This window comes from Myotis nattereri, assembly GCF_964212035.1.
Source record: "Myotis nattereri genome assembly, chromosome: 2".
NCBI lineage: Eukaryota > Metazoa > Chordata > Mammalia > Chiroptera > Vespertilionidae > Myotis > Myotis nattereri.
The window spans coordinates 166,723,621-166,747,166 of record NC_138076.1 but is presented as its reverse complement, the minus strand read 5'-3'; the positions used below and the strand labels follow the sequence as shown (position 1 = coordinate 166,747,166).

At 47.3% G+C, this 23,546-nt stretch overlaps 1 protein-coding gene and 1 pseudogene across 2 annotated transcripts; one reads left to right on the top strand and one right to left on the bottom strand.

Annotated features, from left to right (window-relative positions):
• Positions 1 to 1,607: 1,607 nt before the first annotated feature.
• Positions 1,608 to 23,287, bottom strand: FAM186B (family with sequence similarity 186 member B; the record flags this gene model as incomplete). The annotated part of the gene is made up of 8 exons (XM_081084777.1): positions 1,608 to 1,854; positions 5,259 to 5,444; positions 6,187 to 6,365; positions 8,115 to 8,307; positions 8,786 to 10,424; positions 12,703 to 12,885; positions 22,102 to 22,327; positions 23,192 to 23,287. The coding sequence occupies 8 exons, from the start codon at positions 23,285 to 23,287 to the stop codon at positions 1,710 to 1,712; spliced, it is 2,847 nt and encodes a 948-aa protein (XP_080940903.1). The 3' UTR covers positions 1,608 to 1,709.
• LOC308514585 (protein FAM32A-like) lies at positions 16,977 to 17,494 on the top strand (annotated as a pseudogene). The gene has a single exon. The product of its transcript is annotated as a protein FAM32A-like (transcript).
• Positions 23,288 to 23,546: the final 259 nt, after the last annotated feature.

Here is a 23,546-nt window from a genome sequence, read left to right as displayed (position 1 = left end):
ATGTATATATAATTAAGTGTTTATAAAACATAGAATTGCCAGTTTCATTACACTGTCAAATTTAATATTCAAAATAGTCTTATTACATTTATTAAACGTGTTAGATTTTATATCTATGTTGAAAAGTCACAGCCAACTACACATTAAAAACACTTACTCATAGCCAGTTAATTTCCAAAGCAGAGTTATAAAAAAATCCTTTCAAATTATTTCAAACAATACATTGAGCATGAGGCCATTTTAATGTTGGATACAATTGGTGTGAGGCCTCCAAAAAAGAATAAGTCTAGAACAGTGATGGCAAACCTTTTTTTTTTTTTTTTTAATATTTTTTTGATTTTTTACAGAGAGGAAGGGAGAGAGATAGAGAGTTAGAGACATCGATGGCAAACCTTTTGAGCTCGGCGTGTCAGCATTTTGAAAAACCCTAACTTAACTCTGGTGCCATGTCACATATAGAAATTTTTCGATATTTGCAACCATAGTAAAACAAAGAAATATTTTTGATATTTATTTTATATATTTAAATGCCATTTAACAAAGAAAAATCAACCAAAAAAATGAGTTTGCGTGTCACCTCTGCCACGCGTATCATAGGTTCGCATCACTGGTCTAGAACCTGAAAAGCTAGAAAGGGCCCTTTGCTGCCACAGCTGTACTGTGTGACCTGCATCAGAATGCCTCTTACCTTCCTCCCAGCCACCCCTCCACCCTGTCCCCCGCCCCCAACTAGGCTTTCCTTGCAATAATGTAAAGCTGTGGCTCAGAAATCAAATCCTACTCAAGCATCATTCAAGAGCCAGTGGTTCACATCCTTTTCTTTCTTCCAGACTCTCAACCTTAAGCTGGAAGCAAAAATGGGCGCCATTCCTGAGAAACAGAATCACTGGATTGCAGGTTCTCTAAGGATAGAGTCACTTCCCAGTTAAGGTTTTATTATGCCTAGTCCCTGGGCTGGTGCTGGCTGGGTGAGTAGAGAAGGAGGGGGAGGGTGGAGGCCCAGTGAGAGATGAGACAGATGGCTGTGTGCTAGGAACAGTGAGGGTGGGACAGTGCTCTTTAGCTGAATGAACTAAGGAAAGAAGTGTCTTAACTGAACAGACAGACAATTGCCAGAGATGGCCTCCTTAGCCCACACCATCTAGATTTGGAACCTCCATATCTCCATTTCTGCCACTTTTGCCATCACTCTTGAGACTCCCTTTGCCGCCCACACAGTGACACTTGGCTCTGACTTGCATGCGATATTTCCTTTTGTTTTTATCCTTTGTGCTTTCATGCTAATCATCCGTATTTCAGTTATTTATTTGTCCATGTCTTTGATTAATTTAAGAGTTCCTCACCCCTACTGTGTGCCAGGAACTAATCATGGCCATCTCAGCCTCCTGGCTCCAAAAGACAGACAACACTTGGGGAATCTTCTCTGTTTGGTGTCCAGGTCAGTGGCCAGGTGGTCATGGACGTGGTTCCAAAAATCAGTGGGGAAGATGTAGGTTTCAGCAATGAGACAGAAAAATTTAAAAATAAACATACCACTATTTTATTAAAATATACAGTTTGGGGAATGGAGGAGGAAAGTAGAATTTCTCAAAGTTCTAGGACTCCTTAGCAACATCCCTGGTGTTTGTTGAAAAAACACCAGCTGGGAACCTGAATTCGTGACAAGTTGCCATGTGATTGTAGTCACCCTAAAGTTTGAGAATCACTGGCTACGGGATGGAGTGGGGACTGTGATTGTCTCGATCCTTCTGGCTTTTCAGGGTTCCAGGGAGGGACTCGCTTGACTTTTTATGAACAAGTTCAGCAGACTCATTTGAGAGCTCCAGGTGTTCCTTTCTGTGGGTTGCTGAGACACTGAAAGAGTTAATACAGTTACAGGTCAGGGAGCAGCAGATAGGCCAAAGAGCTTCCCAGGTCTTCTCTGGGAGACCGGTGCAGGGCTGGGCCTAGACGTGGCCTGCACATGGAACTGCCTAACACACATTTCTGCCACATCCCGGGGGCTCTGCTTCTCTTCTTGTGAGTCTGCCTCTTGTCTCACATCACGGAATACTTCCCCTTTCCCTCCCCTTACACTTCCCTGCTTCTTCCTACCAATCTCCATCGCCATCTAATGTCCTTCCCAGAAACCAAGTGATCAGCCCTCTATCTGCAGCCCTCTAACTGTTGGATATCTGTGTGAGTTTGCACTTGCTGCATCCCAGTGCACACATGTGAACCACTGTGAACTTCAGCTGTGCAGGAATAGGCCCTGAGCAAGGAAAGGCAGTCAGAGCGAAGGCTAGGATTCTTCTCCATCTGCAGACAGCGTGTGGTATATACAGACATGTTGCCGTCTTACCTGTCAGAGAGAGCCCAGGGGAGATGCTTGTGAGGCAAAGCAGGAAATGATCTTGAAGGAGGGGTCTAGTGTTTTTTGAGGGACATGGTCTTCCTAGTGTCCCAAATCACAGCGGGAAGATGAAGAGCCCTTCCCCACAGGCTGAGAGGACACCTCAGCAGGCCTGAAATGAGGCAGGCTGTCAATGCCAGGCAGATTAGGAAAATGGAGCAGTCAGCATGAGGTCAGTGGTCCTAGTTATGAAACTAGACAGGGCTGTGAACCGGACAGCACAGCCAGGGAAGCTGGTGAGGTCAGCAGGACCACCAAGATGTGAATGACCTGGAACCACAGCAGGCAGACTTGAGGAGCCATTGTGGGCCAGGAGCACATGGCCAAAGAGAAGGTGCACTTTGGGGAGTGGAAGCAGTGTGTGTCCCCAGAGGGACACACAGAGTACTCACAAAGAAAGCGGCATGACCACTCCCTCCACTCCCTTCCTCACTCCCCCCCCCTCCCCCCCCCCCCCCCCACACACACAGAGGCAGCAGTAGCCTGGGCAGCAGCATAGAACTTCTGTTGAAGAGTGGCAGATCCTCATAGCACAATAACAGGATCCCAAGGCAATGCAGGGAGCCCCCACACTGAAGGGTTGAGGACCAGCCTGACACTCAGGTAGGTGGTGCCAACCAGGGATGTGGATAAAGAAGACCAAAGAAGCAGGGCTTTGCCTGTACACCTGGTAGTGAGAGAAAGTGAATAAACTTGTATAGAGTTGGAAAGGGGGGAAGAAAATTGTATTCACCTAAATTCCCCTAGAAAGGGAAAGCTGTCTTTGCTGGGAACAATATTTTGATAAGTGCTTAAGCCTGAAACTGAGATCCCAGGGGAGGCCTGGGTGTGGGCGGGAACAGCTTTGCATGAGACAGGAAGGAGTTTTTGAATTCTGCATATTATACCAGAGAGAGAGGGGGAGAGAAGAGGCTGCTGTTTGGTGTTGTTCACTGTGAATCCCTTTCCACATGACTCCCTAAAATTTTCCGAAAGTTACCAACATCATTAAATGCTTGGGGTCAAATAGAGTATGCACCCTTGACATTTATGTGCACAAACAGGGTGTGCCAAAAATATATACACACACTTTGAGTAATGATAAAGGCAGTGTTTATTAAAATACATTTCATTTTCAAAATTGAGCTATCAGCTGTTAAAGTGTGTATACATTTTTTTGTGTGGCACCTTGCATTTATGTGTGTGAGAACAACAAAGGGGTTGGGAGCCTCCGATTCAAACAGGTGCCAAGTAGAGCCCAGACAGTGGCAGGGATGTAGAGGGAGAAGAGAAGAGACTCAGGAGAGACACCACCATGGGGCCACCTTGGGCAAGTTTAGCCAAATCTCAGGGGGGTGGGGCCTCATTTGACTTCTGGATTACTTCATTCTGCCACAGTGTTGTTTTGGTTGTTCTCAATTGTGTGTGCTACATCCAAATAAACTCACAATAACAATCACACACCACACACACACACACACCTTGGAAACTCTCCAGAAGTTGTATCTATGTACTAGGTGGGTTATAATGCTAATGTCCAGTTGGGACTCTCAGGCCCACTTCAGAGTGGAAGCCTAGCCAAGGCTCAGCCTTCTTTTATGCTGCCATGCTACCCTGTCTTACCTAAGTCCCTGTCTGGAAGATGGCAGCAGCACCAGCATGTTACAGCTCTTAGTCTGGTTATATCTAGACTGGCAGACATCAGTGCCCTATCCCTGTCAGAGATCTTTTGTTCTTTGTTTGCTTTTTTAATCCTCACCCGAGGATATGTTTATTGATTTTTAGAGAGAGATAAAGGGAGAGAGGAGAGAGAGAAACATTGATTGGTTGCCTCCTGTATACGCCCTGTACAGGGATCAAACCCACAGCCTTTTCTGGTGTCAGGATGATGCTCCAACCAACTGAGACACCTGGCCAGGGCCCTGCCAGAGATCTTTAATTGGGGCAGGGCCAGGGCCACAGGAAGCAGCTGGGATTGGCCATGTATTTTATTTATTTATTTATTTATTTATTTATTTATTTATTTAATTTGCCGGGGGGGGGGGGGGGGGAGTTGGTCATCTAGAAAGGCTACTTGAGCCCTGGCCAGGTAGCTCAGTTGGTTAGAATGCCATCCCTATTTGCCAAGGTTGTGGGTTCAATTCCCTGTCAGGGCACATACAAGATTCAACCAATGAATGCATAAATAAGTGGAAGAATAAATTGATGTCTCTCTCTCTCTCTCTCCCCCCCCCCCCCTTCCTCCCTCTCTCTCTAAAAATCAATCAATCAATTACAAAAAAGCGAGAAAGGCTGCTTAAAGAACTTTAGGTCTTCAATAGTGACATCTTCAAGCCAAGAGAGGCAAAGGAGAGTACAATCTTCCTAACCAGAAAAGCTGATTGTTGGCCTGCTAAATCCTGCCTCCCTCCTCTCAGCTGCTCTTCCCAGGAACAGTCCTTGAAGGCCTTAAGGAAATGACAATGCCAAAGACAGGCCCAGGTCCAAATCTCAGGTTTATCATGTGATTCTTGGTCTCCCTCATCCATCCATTCTGCATCTGACTCTCTGAAAACAACCCCCAGTCCTAGGGTGAGATACGGCTCTTGAGCAATTCATGGGCAGCCCAGGAAACAAGTAAAAGGAAAGACTTCTGTAGTGATCTTCTGAGACTCCATGGAGAGTCCCTTGAGAAAACTAGATTGGTATTGGCGTGGGGACCCAAGCTGATGGCTCATGAGGCAGGCAAGCATGGCTCTGTTTGATGTGGCATGATAAACTAGGTCATTGTTAATGTTTGGAAAGAGACATCTTGGGTCAATGGATAGAGACAGTGTGTACTCTTGCCCCCACCCTTGATGTTCAGATCTTCCTGAGTCCAGATTAACCACCCAGCCTTGCCCCGTACCAGGCCTTGAGGGTCATCAAGCTTTTATGGTAGGAGGAATGCACATCCAATGCCAATAGCCGGGGAACATCTGGGCACCCCCCTATCTGGTTCCAGGACAGGTTGACAGGGGTCTTCTTTTCGATTGGGTGACTGGAGGAGGCCACATCAGTCTTCCAAACAGTCTCCATCTGGTTCCTCCGTGGGCTGGGGTTGGAAAGTGTAAAAAGGAGACAAAGAGTTAGACATACAGAGAGAAAGATTGAGAAGCAGCAGCTCTCCAGGGCCACAGGCTCAAGACACTTCTTCCCTTCCCAAATAGTTGACACTTCCCTCCTCATTACCTCTCTTCCCCTTAACTCTAAGTCTCAGTTCCCTGGGGCTTCTTTGGCTGAGGAGTGGCTGGAAGAGGTCCCCGTCCCGTCCCTCCCCCCGCCCCGCCCCCCCTGCAGGCACATGTCCTAGAGCTGAAGCCCTGAACTGGCCATACTAAGGTAGGTGTAGATGTGGGTCTTGTTGGCTGCCCAGAGACTCACAGCATCTCTTTTTGAGCTCAGGGAGTGGGGGAGAGGGGCGGGGTGGGGGGGTGGGGGTCACAGGTGGGAATGATCAGGCTTGTTTATATTGGATGAACCAATGGCAGGTGCTGGGCCAATGCTCAGGGTAGAAATGGTTGTAAGTTCTCAGCTGTGGGTCCTCGGAATCTTTCTGTTGCATAGTTTGAAACATATTTGGTTAGGCTGGTCCCTGAAACCCACACTCCACTCCCACCCCCCACACTCCCCCATCCCCCACCGTTTGAGCCAAAGGTCTGAGCTGAGCAGGGCAGCTGAGAAGACAGGTGCCTTGAAATTCATGGGGTGAGCTTTGCCAGCCTCCCCAGTCTGGCCACTCCTCCCTGCCTCCCCACCCATCCAGCTGGCTGTGCCCTTAGTTTCCCTGCACCTACCGGGCCATCCGCAGAGGCATACATTTCTGGTTCTTGGATGAAAGATGCTCTGGGGGCTGCTTGCAGAAGGGGCTGCTAGAGTGGACACGCCGGAGTAAGGAGGGGGGCGGCTTGCTTTTCCTTGAATTTGGGGAGGTAACCTCAGGGGTGTGCAGATGAATGTTCCACTCCAGCTTGATCTAGAGAAACCAGCAAAGAGGCATCAGGAGACAGGAATTCATTCCCTCTCTAAGACAGGAGCGGCATTGCCTAACTCAGGGCTGAGCAGAGAGGGATGAGACCCAGGGAATGCCTCTAAATAGAAGCCCCTGGAACCCCAGTGTATCAGCTTTCCTAGAAATTACTTGAATTCTTATTTGCTAGATTAGTTCCTATTATTTCCTTTGCTGTGGAGAATCTGAACAATGGGTAAAACAGTAAGAAAACATACACACACACACACACACACACACACACACACACACGAAGCCAGAGCAGCTGGAACTCCTGAGACACTTGCAGGGTTAGTGACATGGGACCAGGCTGTGCCTGGATGCTCCGGGGAACTTTTCATCCAGCCCCCACCCAGGCACTGGGCAAGGAGCTGGGGGATTCCTCACAATCACCAAAAGAAGTCATATGGTCCCTTTGCTCTCGACTTTAAAACCAATTTAGTAAGTTAAGACACTTACAGGACATGATTGGGACTAGTATAAGATGCTAGGAAACTGAGTTGGGAGATAATAACCTCCATGGCCAAAGGTCTTCCAGCTGCCTGCTGCTGGTACTTACACAGAGTCCCTCAGCACACTGCCTCCACCACACTGAGGCCACTGCTTTCCGGACTCAGGGGCTTACCTCCTGGCCCAACCCTAGGGGAGATCCCAGCAGGTTTTGAGTCACTGCTATGGGATTCTTCAATCCCTCCAAGCCCTGGTCTAGCCCCTTGGGGACCATGTCAGCTGCCCCAGTAAGAGGGAAGGAGTAAAAGAAGCTCAAGCCAGCCTTCAGAGAGTAAAGATGGGTCAAACCCAATGGATTGGGACTCAAAATGACTTTAGACTCTCAATAGCAACACCTAAACCTAGAAGGCAATGAGCAGTGTTTTCAAAATCATGAGGGAAAATGAATTCTAACCTAGACTTCCATATTAAGGCAAACTGTTGATTCAGAATGAGGGTAGAGCCTGGCTGGCATGGCTCAATAGTTGAGCATTGACCTATGAACCAGGAGGTCATGGTTCCATTCCCAGTCAGGGCATATGCCCAGGTTGTGGGCTCCAGCCCCAGTGTGAGGCATGCAGGAGGCAGCTGAGCAATGATTCTCTCTCATCATTGATGTTTCTGTCTCTCTCTCTCTCCCTCTTTGAAATCAATAAAAATGTATTTTTTCTTTTTAAAGAATGAGGGCAGATACTCAGTAAAGATGTTTTCAGACAACCAGGGACTCAGTGATTTCACCTGCCAGGCACCCTTGGTCAGGAAGTGACTGGAGGAGTTACTGCAGGAAAGGGAGACCTAGAAAGCAACAGAGCTGTTCCCAGAGAGAAGCAAAGCAAGTCTCCAGCACGATGGGAAAGACAGTGGTGACCAGGTCTGGCGAACTCATAGGACCAGGGCAGAGAGACCCACAGGGAGGGAGGAACTCGGTGCAGAGTTGGAACTACCAGCTACCTCACCCACCTCCAGAAGAGTCTTTCTTCTATAGTTCTCTTTGAAAGTCCCACTCTGTTGCCCTCCCCATATATGGAGATTGGAATGTGCCCTTCCTTACACTCAGGCCACCTCCTGCCTTCACCTCTTCCTGGTTCAGAGGCTTTGACCTGTTCTCCTATTTATCATCTTCCCTTCTTGCCTCCAGTCACCCCCACGTTCCTACTGGCTCATTTACTGGCCCCATCCCTACTGTCTGTGCCGACCCCAGAGAAGGGCACCAGGCAGGAGACCCACCTTGGGGAACATGGTTGCCATGCTGCTCAGGCACTCTCGGCGCTTCTTCTCCAGGTCCTTCTGCTTGTCCGTCCAGGCCTTTAGGCGCAGGTCCTGCAGGTGGTCGATATTCTCCAGGAAGACGTAGAGACTCTGGGCCTTGTAGGTAGCCCCGGTTTCCCGCATGGCTTGTATGTGGCTGATCACTTCTTGTCTGGAGAGAAAGGGAAGTCATTAGTGGGTTAAGGGGCCTACATTCCCCCCCAAATCTGTTAATCGGAGATGACTCCACATTTGTAATTCCTGGGAGCAAGAAGAGAAGCAGAAGTTGGGAAGGCAGCGAGTAGAGAAGTGGGAGGCGTTGTCAGGTGAGGAGCCTTGGGCTAGGCTGGAAATAAGAAGAAAGTAAAGCAAATGAGGGAGCATATCAAGTGTGTTATGGATAGTGGTGTGGGGTAGGAGGAGAGAAAGAAATAAGGAAGTGGGCTTAGAGAAAGCCCACTACAGGGAGAATGGTGTGTAAATACCCTACCTCCCACTCCTTCTGGGTTGCTCAAGGCTTCAGGGGGACTTTTTCCAGGTCTGGGGTTTCCCCCCTAACCCATGTTCCTCCTTACCCCTTGAGTTTTAGTTGTGCCCACACACCACAGTGGGTGTGGGTGGATGCTGGGTAGGTGCCAGGGAGAACCTACCGGAGGCTCTGGAAGCATCTGTAGATGATGTATTTATGGCACAGGCTCTGCAGCCTGAGTTTGGTCAGTTCCATGGTGGTAGTGGTGAGCTTCAGGGCCTCGCTGCGCAGGTGGTTGGGCAGCCCCTGCTTAGCATTGTCACTCAGGATCTGCAGGTTTTTCCTCTGGGCCTCCACATCCATGTGGTATTCCTTTTTGTGTAGAGTCTCGGAGGATGTATGCAAAGGGGTCTGGGTCACCTTTCGGACAGATGTCCTTGTGCCAGGAACAGAGGCTGATTTCTTGATCTTTGTGGGGACCCGATGGGTCCATGATTTCAGGGTTAACTCGGGTGAACTCTTAACCCTCTGATATCCTGGGGCAGACTTCCAGGTATTAGGGGACCTGGGCAAGTGTGGCCTCCTACCTTGGCCAGCAGATTGGGTTCGGCTTGGGGGAGGGGGCGGTGATGCCTTCTCCAAGTCCCTCCATCGATTGGTGGTCACGAAGATCATCTCCTCATCCTTGCCTGGCTGCTCCAGCTCTCTCCGAGGGCCCCCTTCCCCCTTTTCCGACTGGACCAATCTCTCCTGCTGCTCCTTTGCTGCTTCCTGCACCGCCCACTGCCGCAGCTTCTCCTCGTGCTCCTGCTCCAGCAGGGCCCACTTCTGCTGCCGCTGCAGCCATAGCTCCTCCTGCTCCAGCCACTGCTGCCTCCGCCTCTCCCAGCTGAGTTCCTCTTCCCAGTGCTCCCCCTTGCTCTCCAAGGCCACCGTCCTAGAGCTCTCTGGAGACAGCTGCTCCCTAACATGGGACTTAATTTGGAGTCCTTCTTTCTCCTGGGCTGCTTCCTGGAAGAAGTCCTTCTGGTCTTTGACTTTGTGGCCTGGGCTCTCTGCCAACATTATTTCCCATTTCTTGTGATCCACTGAGGATGGAAAAACCAGCTGAAGACTCTCAGCATCCCTGCCGCTGTATGCATCTGCAATCCTCGAAGGCACAGTCATGAGGGAAAGTGGCTGACGTGTTAAAGACCTAGCACCACTTTCCCCAGCACTGGCCATGGGACTTGGGGAAAGTGGCGAAAATAACGGCTCCTCCTTCCTGGGTTCCTGTTGGGTTTCCTCCATAGCTGATTCTTTCTTTGGGAGAGCCTCTTTCCCAAGTGGGCCCAGAGTGTCCGCTTGACCTCTAGCAGACTGAGGCTTCTTCAGCTGAAACTCTAAGTCATGATTTATCAGGAGAAGGTCATGGTACTTTCCCCCTAGAGTTTCTACCTGCCTTAATAGGGCATCCCTCTTATTCTCAAGGGTTTGGAGGGAGTTCTGGAAGTCCAGCCTCTGGCTGCTGAGTTCTTTGGTCATCTCTATTTTCAGTTGCTTGTATTTGGTCTCCAGGCTCCTGTTCTCATTGTCCTGGAGGATCAAGGCCCTGTTGAGGTTCTCCATCACAGCAGACATGTACCTGATGGCCCTGACTTCTCCCTGGTTGAACATGGTGGAGTCCAGGAGCTCCTGCAGCATGGACCTCACCTCAGAAACCTTCGCACAGGTAGTATTCTTGTCCTGGAGCATCTGTTCTGGGCTCAGTGGCTGAGGGCAGGATGTCGATTTTTGTAGGTTTTGTTTCTGCCAGCCTTGCCAGAATGTATGTTTGGACACTAGAAGAAGTAGAGAACAAAGGCAAAAAGCTCCCATGAGTCCCAAGGATTACATTGCTTCTCCAGATGCTGCCTGGCCAAATTCCCATCTAACCCTCCTAGAGCTTTGGCAAGAAAGGAGCTGGGGTTATGTGTGAGGCCAGGGGAGATATTGTTAGGAGAGATCTCTGCTGGGCTCAGAACTTGCCGAAGGCTTACCTGTCAGGGCCTGCCTACTCCATAGCACTTGCAGGACCCAGAGGGGCCTGGGACTATTCAATCCAGTTCAAGTCAATTCAAAGTACTCCTGGTCCTCCATATTTCGCTGGAGTAAAGTTATTTTTCCTTCTTTCTTTCTATTTTTAATCCTTACCCAAGGATACTTTCCCATTGATTTTTAGAGAGAGTGGGAGGGTGAGAGAGAGAACATCTATGTGAGAGAGGCACATCTATTGGTTACCTCCCGCATGCACCACAACCAGGTTGAATCTTCAGCCAAGATACATGCGCTTGACCGGAATCGAGCCCGGGGACCCTTCAATCCATGGGCTGATGCTCTATCTACTGAGTCAAACTGGCCAGGGCTATTTTTCTAATCATGTTACTTCCAGCCTCAATACCTAGTTTGCCAACTATCCAAACTCTAGAAGCCTACCTGGTTCTTAGACTCCAGAAATAAAGGGAAGCTTTATTTCCCTTTCTTGTTATCACTGAACTGTGTTTGTAGAAAATTTATCACATGGTCCTATAACTGTTCACATGTTTGTTTGTTTGTTTTAATGACTAGTGTCTTTTTCCACTGGGGGGTAACAAACTCCTTTGATAAAAGCACAAGACCTTCTCCCCAGGAAAACATACATAAACACAGATTGTGTACCCTGTGTTTAAACCCATTCATAGATGTCAGCTTCTCAGGGCTGGGTGATGGTCATTGTTGTATCCCCTTGGATCTACCATGTTTAGGGCTGCTGGAGTGATTATCTTACAGCATCCATTCATTTGCCGATTCAATGAATATCATTGGCATAAAAACAAATTGTCTAATTTTGGATAAAGGCTAAAGGAAACATGAAAATTAAATGACATTGAAATCAAGCTAACATCAAGCTAATACTGTCAGAGAGGTCATAAGGCCTATTGGTTCAGAACTTGGATTCTGGAATCAGATAACTTGGTCTTGAATCCCCTCCTTACCACTTGCTTTATGTAAGTTTCCTAACTTCTCAGTGCTTCCATTTCTAAAAAATGGGAATAATCATAACAGGTAATTCATGTTAAAGCATGGTTAGTGCCAAGCATAGTACCAGGTACCTAGTAAGTACTCCATAACTAATCCCTGAAAAGAACCGAATAAGACACAGTCTTTGCCCTCTAGGGGTTTATAATCTGGCAAGAAAATAAGTCAAGTATACAAATAACTATATTTGGAGAAAGAATATGGTAAAGATTGTAGGAGAGATTGTCTCCTCATCTACCTTTCCCTGCTTCAAGCTTCCTCCCCAACCATGGACCTTGCTTGATAAGGAACCTGGCCTTGAGAGTCAATGGTAAATGCTAATGTTAGCTGTTGTTTATTAAGCCCTGAGCACGTCTAAGTGTAGCGCCAGATGTCTGTACTAAGAGGAACCCACAAGTGGGCCAGAAATTGGCACATGGGATTCAACATCAGGCCTATCTGACTGTGAAGCCCATACTTTTGAGTAAGATTAAGAAACCAGAAAACCAAAGTGTGGGGCCGGGTTTTGCCACAAGCTTTCTTTGTGGTTCCTTCTCTTCTTTGAGCTTCAGTGTTCTCGTCTACAGAATGTAGGAGTTAGATAATCTCGGGCCCCTTCTAGTGCTGGTAGGAGTATAATTTCAAGGTTGAACCTTGTTGTTGAGTGAGTACTTCTGGAACAGCCACCGTTGAGAAGGTTCTGGGACCTCTGGCTGAGTCTCACCAGACTTTTGTCTTGAAGGCTGGGTTTGCAGTAAGAAAAGGATGTGCCTCAGGCTCTAGCTACAAACTCCAGCCTTTCTGGCCTTCTAGCCTTGTTCCCCAGAACTTGCATGAGGCCACAGCTCCAAGGAGCACCAATAGGTGATAGCCCCACCTCACTCCTTCCTCCAGCCCTGAACTCAGAACTGTTTAGCGCTCAGCTTGGGTTTCATATCCCAACCTCTCACCGCTGCCCATCCATCTCCGATAAAGCTTTTGTTTTATCTGAAAAAAATAAAAACACACCCATGGACCCTGGTGTGGGACTTCTTTCCGGAGAGGGCATCCGCCCCAACCAGCCCCTCTCCTCTTGGAACCTACTTTGTGCCCTGTTCTTCTGTCCTTCAATGAGAGTGGAGCAAAGGGAAATGAGAGATTCGATGCCTCCTTGTGTGCTGATGAGGGAGAGAGGTAACAATTTTTCCATCACCTCAATCCATTCGTCCAGGCCTTCCTCTTCCTTCTCACTCTGCCTGTTACTGATCTCATAGGTCAGATTGTCACCTGGAGAGGAAGTGGAAGATTTAGGCTGAGAATAATCTGTCTTCTAGGGAGCCCCAAGCAGCCCTATTGCACAGGGGTGACAACAGCAGCTTTGAGGTCAAGTTGGTTTCACCTTTTACTAGCTATGTGATGTTTGGCGTGTCACTGAGTCCCCTGAGCCTCAGTATCCTTGCCTGTAAAAAGACTGGGTGGAGATTAAATAAGACAATACATGTGAAATGATCAATGTGAGGTCTGCCATGTAGAAAATATGTAATAGACATTAAACAGCATTGGTGTGTTATAAGGTCAGGGATGTGTCTGCCTTGTTATTGCTCTATCCCCATATTGTCTAGTCCAGGATCTGGACAATTAAGTGAATTAACTGGAGTCAGCAGCCCTGTTTAGTTCTTGGGGGCAGCAAAAGAACACATGCCTAGTTGTGGGCTTGATCCCAGTGTGGGGCATTGAGGAGGCAGCCGAGCAATGATTTTCTCTCCTCATTGATGTTTTTCTCTTTTCTCTCTCTCTCTCTCTCTCTCTCTCTCTTTTTCTCTCTCCTCCCCTTCCCCCTCCCCCTCTTCTTTTCCCTCTCCCTCTCCCTCTCCCTCCCTCCCTCTCTGAAATCAATAAAAATGTATTTTTTATATTTATTTATTTATTTATTTATTTATTTTTAAATATATATTTTATTGATTTTTCACAGAGAGGAAGAGAGAGGGATAGAAAGTTAGAAACATCAGGTCCGGAGAACCAAGATGGCGGCATAGGTTAACGCCGGAGTTTGCTGCTTTGAACAACTACTTCAAAAGTGAAACTAAAAAACGGAATGGACATCACCCAGAACCACAGGAACGCTGGCTGAGTGGAAGTCCTACAACTAGGAGGAAAGAGAAACGCATACGGACACTCAGAGGAGGCGCAGTGCTGAAGTCAAATTCTGAGGTGCGGAGTGTGCGGAGCGGGCTGGTGGCAGAGGGCGCGGTTGGCGTTTTCAACCGGGAGGGAGTCGCAGACTCTGAGCTCCAGATACAGGCGAGTCTTTAGGGATCCAGACTCAAATGGGAGAAGCGGGACTGTCTGGCTTCGGTCAGAGCGGGTGCAGCTTTCTCTCCGAGGTGTGCAGCGGGTGCTGGGACTCAGAGAGGCAGAGCCCCTGGGGACAGGACTGAGAGCCACGATAACTGCTCTCTCCGGCCCACCCTATTGATCCTGTGCGACCCGCCCTGCCCAAGCCCTGCACAGAGGCATTTGCCGGATAGCCTCAGGCAAAGGCTAGATTAGCACCTCCCTAGAGGACAGAAGTTCTCTCACTGCAGACACAGCTGATTCTCATAGCCACTTGGCCTGGAGGTCAAACCCTCCCTGGTATTAGCTACAACAATCAAGGTTTATAAGACTGCGCACAAAGACCACTAGGGGGTGCACCAAGGAAGCATAACAAAATGCGGAGACAAAGAAACAGGACAAAATTGTCAATGGAAGATATAGAGTTCAGAACCACACTTTTAAGGTCTCTCAAGAACTGTTTAGAAGCCGCCGATAAACTTAATGAGATCTACAAGAAAACTAATGAGACCCTCGATGTTATATTGGGGAACCAACTAGAAATTAAGCATACACGGACTGAAATAACGAATATTATACAGACTCCCGACAGCAGACCAGAGGAGCGCAAGAATCAAGTCAATGATTTGAAATGTGAGGAAGCAAAAAACACCCAACCGGAAAAGCAAAATGAAAAAAGAATCCAAAAATACGAAGATAGTGTAAGGAGCCTCTGGGACAGCTTCAAGCGTACCAACATCAGAATTATAGGGGTGCCAGAAGATGAGAGAGAGCAAGATATTGAAAACCTATTTGAAGAAATAATGACAGAAAACTTCCCCCACCTGGTGAAAGAAATAGACTTACAGGTCCAGGAAGCGCAGAGAACCCCAAACAAAAGGAATCCAAAGAGGACCACACCAAGACACATCATAATTAAAATGCCAAGAGCAAAAGACAAAGAGAGAATCTTAAAAACAGCAAGAGAAAGAAACTCAGTTACCTACAAGGGAGTACCCATACGACTGTCAGCTGATTTCTCAACAGAAACCATGCAGGCCAGAAGGGAGTGGCAAGAAATATTCAAAGTGATGAATACCAAGAACCTACAACCAAGATTACTTTATCCAGCAAAGCTATCATTCAGAATTGAAGGTCAGATAAAGAGCTTCACAGATAAGGAAAAGCTAAAGGAGTTCATCACCACCAAACCAGGATTATATGAAATGCTGAAAGGTATCCTTTAAGAAGAGGAAGAGGAAGAAAAAGGTAAAGATACAAATTATGAACAACAAATATGCATCTATCAACAAGTGAATCTAAGAATCAAGTGAATAAATAATCTGATGAACAGAATGAACTGGTGATTATAATAGAATCAGGGACATAGAAAGGGAATGGACTGACTATTCTTGCGGGGGAAAGGGGTGTGGGAGATGTGGGAAGAGGCTGGACAAAAATCGTGCACCTATGGATGAGGACAGTGGGTGGGGAGTGAGGGCGGAGGGTGGGGCGGGAACTGGGAGGAGGGGAGTTATGGGGGGGGGGAAGAGGAGCAAATGTAATAATCTGAACAATAAAGATTTAATTAAAAAAAAAAAAAAGAAAGTTAGAAACATCAATGAGAGAGAAACACCGATCAGCTGCCTCCTGCACACCTCTCACTGGGATGTGCCCGCAACCCAGGTACATGCTCCTGACCGGAACCGAACCCGGGACCCTCCAGTCCGCAGGCTGACGCTCTATCCACTGAGCCAAACCGGTTTCGGCAAAATGTATTTTTTAAAAATAGTCTCAATAAATAGGGAGAGCACAGAGGATTTTAGGGAAGTTAAACTATTCTATATGATACTCTAATGGTGGATGCAAGTCACTTTTTGTCCAAACCCAAAAATGTACACCAAGAGTAAACCATAAAGTAAACTATGGACTTTAGTTGACAATGATATAACACTGTAGCTTCATCTACTGTAAAATATTTACTGCTCTGGTGAGGAATGTTGATAATGGGGAGTGAGGAAGAGCAAGAGGTTTTTGGAAATCTCTGTACCTTCCCTTCAATTTTGCTATGAACCTAAAACTACTCTAAAAAATAAATCTTATTTTTTTTAAATCTCAAAAAAATTTCAATACAGTTGCAAAATACACAATCAACAAAGATCAGTTGCATTTCTATATACTAACAATGAACTCTCTGAAAAGAAATAAAGAAAACAATCCCACTTACAGTACCATCAAAAACAAATACTTAGGAATAAATTTAACCAAGAAGGTGAAGGATCTTTACACTGAAAACTGTAAGACACTGATGAAAGAAATTGAAGAAGACATATATAAATGGAAAGATACCCCATGTTCATGAATTGGAAAAATTAATATTATTAAAATGTCCACACTACTCCAAACCATCTGTAGATTCAATGCAATATGAATGTCATTTTTTGTAGAAGTAGAAAAAACAATTCTAAAATTTATATAGAACCACAAAAGCCCCGAAGTAGCCAAAGCTATCATGAGAAAGAAAAACAAAACATCAGCCCCGGGTAGTGTGGCTCAGTTGGATGGATGTCATCCCATGCACCGGAGGGTTGCCAGTTTGATTCCCAGTCAGGACACATGCCCGGGTTGTAGGCTTGATCCCCAGTGAGGGACATACAGGAAACAGTTGATCGATGTTACACTCTCACATTGATGTTTCTCTCTCCCTCTCCCTTCCTCTCTCTCTAAAAATCAATAAAAATATTTTTAAAAGGAAAAACAAAACATCACACTACCTGATTTCAAACTGTATTACAAAGTTATAGTAATCAAAACAGTGTGGTATTGGCATAAAGACAGACACACAGACCAATGGAATAAGAACTAAGAGCCCATAAACCCATGCATATACGATCAACTAACATTTGACAAGGGAGCCAAGAATACACACTGGTAGAGGACAGTCTCATTAATAAGTGGTATTGGTAAACCTAGACATTCACATACAAAAGAATGAAATTGGACCCCTATCATACCACTCACAAAAATTAACTTTAGAGTTTACGACCAAACTGCGGGCGGGCGCCATGGCGGCCTACGAGCAGGTCCAAAAGGGGCCCTTGAAGCTGAAAGGAGTCGCAGAGCTCGGAGTGACCAAGCGGAAGAAGAAAAAGAAGGACAGAGACAAAGCGAAACCCCTGGACGCCATGGGAACGAGCAAGAAGAACGAGGAGGAGAGCGGCGCGGCCTGGACCAGCGGACCCAGCCCAGGCGGCCTTCGAGAAGATGCAGGGAAGCGGCAAGCGGAAAGGATCCTGAAGAAAGCCTCCAAAACCCACAAGCAAAGAGTGGAGGACTTCAACAGACACCTGGGTACACTCACAGAGCACCCAAAGTCAGCTGGACGAAGTAGCCTTCCCACCCAGAGTATGGGTGGCACCGAGGGGAACAGCAGGCCAGGTTGGGGTTATGTGTGGTGCCTGTGGTATTTTCTAGAAACACTCTACACACACCCTGCGTCTTCTGCTGAGACAGTGCTTTTCAAAGCAGTGTGCCCTCATTCTGGAACTTGATTAAAGTAAGACTATCCTTTTACTCTATTTTGGTTTCTCAGTAGCACATTGACGATGAAGCTTTTTAGTTCGGACTGGAAATTATTTTTTTTTTAAATATATTTTATTGATTTTTTACAGAGAGGAAGGGAGAGAGATAGAGAGCCAGAAACATCGATGAGAGAGAAACATCGATCAGCTGCCTCCTGCACATCCCCCACTGGGGATGTGCCCGCAACCCAGGTACATGCCCTTGACCGGAATCGAACCCGGGACCCTTGAGTCCCCAGGCCAACGCTCTATCCACTGAGCCAAACCGGTTTCGGCTCGGACTGGAAATTATTGAGAGTTTATTCAGAGGTTAAGTGGAAGTGTTTTTACACCCAAGTTGCATCTAACTCGTGTTGACAGTCCACCAGCTGTCTGCCTGGAGGAAACTGCCCTCAGAGGAGAAGGAGCTGCAAGTGCAGACCCTCACGAGGCCCTGCATGTGCTGCCCTTCCACGTTCCCTCTAGCTGGGGCTTATGCAGTTCCATCCAGGGCCTAGGGAGGCCATTCGCCTGTGGCCTTCAGACTGCCTCCTCAGCCCAGCTGGCCAGGGAGAATAACCGCCCAAGGCAAGGATGGAATGAACGCCTTGCCCCTTTCTGAGCTGAGCTAGTGGCTGGCATGCAGCCTGTTCCCCAATATCCTTATTCCAGACATGTCAGGTGGGTGTTGCCATGGTAGACATTGCCAGTCAAGTACCACGTTCTTTGTAATGGAACCCAGACACTGCCTCCTGCCTCACTACCTTCACCGCTGAGCTCCAGGCACAGTGTTTGTTCAGAGTTGGCACATTCATGGAACCTGTTTGGCATTCCCGGCCTAACGACGCCTCAGGGTAATGGGACCAGGGCAGTGACTGGACCCAGGTTCCAGTGCTGCAGAGCCAGTGTCTTTGAGGGCCTGCATGTCTCCCCTGCATGAGGATCGGACTGCATATGCTACTGGAAGAATATGGTCTCTATTGACATACATCTGAAAAAAACAACAAATTCAGAAGAAAAAAATCTAAGTGTTGGGTTTGGGGCTGTCATATGTGAACTGCAGAATAAAGCAAAACCAGCTATTAAAAAATTAACTTTAGCCGGAACCGGTTTGGCTCAGTGGATAGAGCGTCGGCCTGCGGACTGAAAGGTCCCAGGTTCGATTCCGGTCAAGGGCATGTACCTGAGCTGCGGACACATCCCTGGTAGGGGATGTGCAGGAGGCAGCTGATCGATGTTTCTCTCTCGTCGATGTTTCTAACTGTCTATCTCTCTCCCTTCCTCTCTGTAAAAAAATCAATAAAATATATTAAAAAAAATTAACTTTAATGGATTAGAGATTTAAATATAAAACCTGAAACCATAAAACTCCTAGAGGAAAACAGGAGAAGAGCTTCTTGATATTAGTATTGGCAATGATATTTTGGATATGACACCAAAAGCAAAGGTAACAGAAACAAAAATAAACAAGTGGGACGACATCAAACTAAAAAGTTTCTACAGTAAAAGAAATGATCAACAAAATAAAAAGGCAACCTACAGGATGGAAGAAAATATTTGCAAACCATATGTCTGATAAGGGGTTAATACCCCAAATATATAAGGAACTCATACAACTCAATAACAAAAAAATGATCCAATTTAAAAATGGGCAAAGGAGCCTGGCTGGCATGGCTCCATGGTTGAACAATGACCTATGAACCAGGAGGTCATGGTTCAATTTCCTGTCAGGGCACATGCCCGGGTTGCCGGCTTGATCCCCAGTGTGGGATGTGCAGGAGGCAGCCGATCAATGATTTTCAGCAGTTTAGTCAATTTGCATATTTGGGTTTTATTATCCTATATAATAAAAGGGTAATATGTAAATTGACCCTAACAGCGGAAATGACCAGAACAAGGGCTCAACTAGGCACTATGAGGTGCACTGACCACCTCTAGGTCCCTTCCCGCAGCTGGCAGGCTCTGATTGCCTGATGGCCAACAGGGAACTGGGGGTGGGTGGCAGCAGGGGGTGGGGCTGGCTGCAGGCAGCCGGGGAAGATGGCCCTGATCACAGGCCAGGCCTAGGGGTCCGTACCAGCGCATGAATGTCATGCGCCGGGCCTCTAGTATAGGATAAGGAAATCCTGCCATTTGCCACAACATGGATGGACCTTGAGGGTATTAGGCTAAGTAAAATAAGTCAGACAGAGAAAGGCAATGCTGTATGATCTCACTATGTGTGGAATCTAAAAATGTTGAACTCATAGAAATAGAGTAAATTGGTGGTTACCAGGGACTGGGAAGTTGGTATAAATGGGAAGATGTTGGTCAAAGGGGTACAAACTTTCAATCATAAGATAAATAAGTTCTGGTGATCTAATGTACAGCATGGTGACTATAGTTAACAATACTGTACTGTATACTTGAAATTTGCCAAGAAAGTAGATCTTAGCCCAGCCAGTGTAGCTTAATGGTTGAGTATTGACCTATGAACTAGGACAGTGATGGCAAACCTATGACACATGTGTCAGAGGTGACAGGGGAATTCATTTTTTGGTTGGTTTTTCTTTGTTAAATAGCATTTAAATATCCTATCTAATAAAAGAGAAACATGGTAATTAGCGTACGACCGCTACCCTTCCCATTGGCTAATCAGTGAGATATGGAAATTAACTGCCAGCCAAGATGGCGGCCGGCAGCCAGGCAGCTTGAAACTAACATGAGGCTTGCTTGCTTCAGTGATGGAGGACTCCAACGTTCCCCGCCTGCCTTGCCAGCCTCTGAGCTTGCAGTTTAAGAAACATTGTAACAAATATAGAAGCTAAACAAAACCCCAGAAACCTGCTTTCAGCAAGCCCGGGATCTCAGAGCTGGAGTTATACATTGTTTCGATTATAGAACCCAAACAAACCAGATACCTTCTTTCAGCAGCAGGGGCCTCAGAGCTGGAGCCAGAGCTAAAGCTGGCCCAGAATAAAAAAAAAAGAAAAAAAGGAGCAGTTGGGAGCTTCAGTCGGCCTGAAAACAGCCCTCAGCCCCTCACCCAGACTGGCTAGGCACCCCAGTGGGGACCCCCACCCTGATCCAGGACACTCTTCAGGGCAAACCAGCCAGCCCCACCCATGCACCAGGCCTCTCTCCTATATAGTAAAAGGGTAATATGCCTCCCAGCACCGGGATCAGCGTGACAGGGGGCAGCGCCCAAACCCCCTGATCGCCCTGCGGCTCTGTGTGTGACAGGGAGCAGGGCCACAACCTCCCTATCCTCCCTGCTCTGTTCGTGACAGGGAAAGGCGCCCCAACCCCCTGATCGCCCTGCGGCTCTGTGTGTGACAGGGTGCGGCGCCCCAAACCCCCCCACCCCCCGCTACGGGCCCTGCTCTGTGTGTGACAGGGTAGAGCCATAACCTCCCCATCGGCCCTGCCCTGAGTGTGAGAGTGGCGGCACCCCAACCCCCTGATCGGCCCTGCTCTGTGCGTGACAGGGGGTGGCGCCGCCACCTCCCCATCGACCCTGCCTTGAGTGTGACAGGGGGCGGTGCCCCAACCCCCCAATCTGCCCTACCCTGAGCATGACTGAGGGTGGCATCGCAACCTCCCAATCTGCCCTGCTCTGTGCATGACAGGGGAAGGCGCCCCAACTCCCCAATCAGCCCTGCTCTGAGCCCGACCAGGGCTGCACCTAGGGATTGGGCCTGCCCTCTGCCACCCGGGAGGAGGCCTAAGCCAGCAGGTCGTTATCTCCCGAGGGGTCCCAGACTGCGAAAGGGCACAGGCTGGGCTGAGGGATGCCCCTGGCCCCCGAGTGCACAAATTTTTGTGCACCGGGCCTCTAGTATAAAATAAATATCAAAAATATAAATCTTTGTTTTACTATGATTGCAAATATCAAAAATTTCTACATGTGACACGGCACCAGAATTAAGTTAGGGTTTTTCAAAATGCTGACACGCCGAGCTCAAAAGGTTCGCCATCACTGAACTAGGATGTCACAGTTCAATTTCCAGTCAGGGTCTGTGCCTGGTTGTGGGCACAATCTCCAGGGGGCGGGGGGGGGGGGGCATGCAGGAGGCAGCTGGTCAATGATTCTCTCTCATCATTGATGTTTCTATCTCTCTCCCTCTCCCTTCTGCTCTGAAATAAAAATATATTTTAAAAAAAATAAAGTAGATCTTAAATGTTCTCGCCACATAAAAAAAGCGTAACTGTGTGATGATGAATGTGTTAAGTAACTTTATTGTCATTTCACAATATATACGTATATCACTGTACACTTTAAATTTACACAATGTTACTTGTCAATTAAATCTCAATGAAGGTGGAAAATTTTTAAATAAAATAGCTAGGATGAGTAAGAATTTAGTTTCCATCTTGCTAAAAAATGAGATACCATAATGGACCTGTTACGTAGGCTTCATCACATATGGCAGCTAATGTTACATTTGTGCCAATTACATGTTTGCCACTTTGGGGAATGAAGGTGATGTGTTGTGACATGAGTAGGAGAATGTTTCGCTGGAAAGGCGCCACGAGACATCTTTAGCTCCCTCTGCACCAACACCCTGCACTCCCCTCCCAGAGAATGTGGACCAACGGTGGCAAAAGCAAGAGCCTGAGCCAGCTGGCAGGCACCGGCCTGCAAACTCACCCCAGTCACCCAGCCAGTGGAGAATTTCGTATAAATGCTTCTCTTTAGTCTTCGCACCTTTGGAGAAGGAGGCAATTTTCTCCAACAAGATGAATCTTTTCTTGCCCTTTTGCTGCATCTTGCGAGATTTTGCTTTTTCTTTTAAATCATATCCCAATTCTTCCTGGAAGCGGTTGATGACACAATTGACATTGTCCAAGATTTCGGCAAGCTGGGAAGAGATATCCTATATGGAAGACAGAAGATTGTAGTGTTTAGAGTTGTGAACTCTGGAGCCAGATGCCATGTTCTAGCAGCATGCTTTTAGGCAAGTCATTTAACCTCTTGGGGACTCTGGGTTGTGTGTGTGTGTGTGTGTGTGTGTGTGTTGTGGGTTTTTTTGTTTTGGTTTTTGTAAAGTGGAGATCATTATAGTACCTATGTCACAGGGTTTTTGTAAATATTAAATGAATTTGTAAAGCCCTTAGGACAGTGTCTGGCACATAAAATAAGTAGCTCTTACTACGGTAATTTTGATTATTAAGACCAGGTCAGGGAGAGAATACTAAAAATCCACAGCAAACATTTCTTCAGAATTTGCTGGGGATGCCTGGACATCTCTCCTCACAAGAGGTAACAGAGGGGAGATGTTAGGCCCCAAGAAACTCAGGATCAGAGGCTCCCATAAAAAATGCACTAGAGGATCATGAGAAGGGTGATTCCAGCCTTTGGCCATTTTACTATGAGCTTCCAGGATTCAGCATGGGGGATTCTGACAGGTCGCCAAGAACAGACCCAATCATGAATCCTGGGCCCATTTTCTTGCCTTGTTAGGACCCACCCTCTGCATCTGGGGCCATCCTGGGGTTTCCACTGGCTATTCTCTTCCTGGGCCCTGCCCCGCCTCAAGGGGATGGTTTGATTCAGGTCTGCCCGGCACAGGCCAAGTCTAGGAGGTGGATACTCTGCATTTATCTGTCTGCAAAGCCAGATTGTCAAGGGTCCCAGGATCCCTGAGGCCCAGACCTGGAATCTTGCCAAATCTGAGATCAGTCCCCAACTGCCACATCAGACCGCAGTGGAAGGAGTCCTCCCTCATCTCCGCAGTTACCTCTTGAGCCCGACTTAGCTGGGCGGCCTCAATCCTCGAGATGATGGCTTTCACTGATGCAGGAGTGACCAACTGTGGGGACTTGTCCTTCTCCATTTTGGACCACTTCTTCAGTAACCAAGGCGTCCTGTGTCTCCAGTACTGGCCCAAGCCTGGACACGTGATGTTGGCTGCTCTGGGGCAGCTCCTGAGTATCCTATGCCTAGCAACAGCTTCTGGTAACTGCCAGACAGCAGGTTCCAACTGACCTTCTTTTCTCCAGTGACATCATCAGTTTGATTGGAAGAATGACTCCCTGTCATCTATCTTCTAGCTTTACCTAATATCTATTAACTTCACCTATTGCTTTATATAT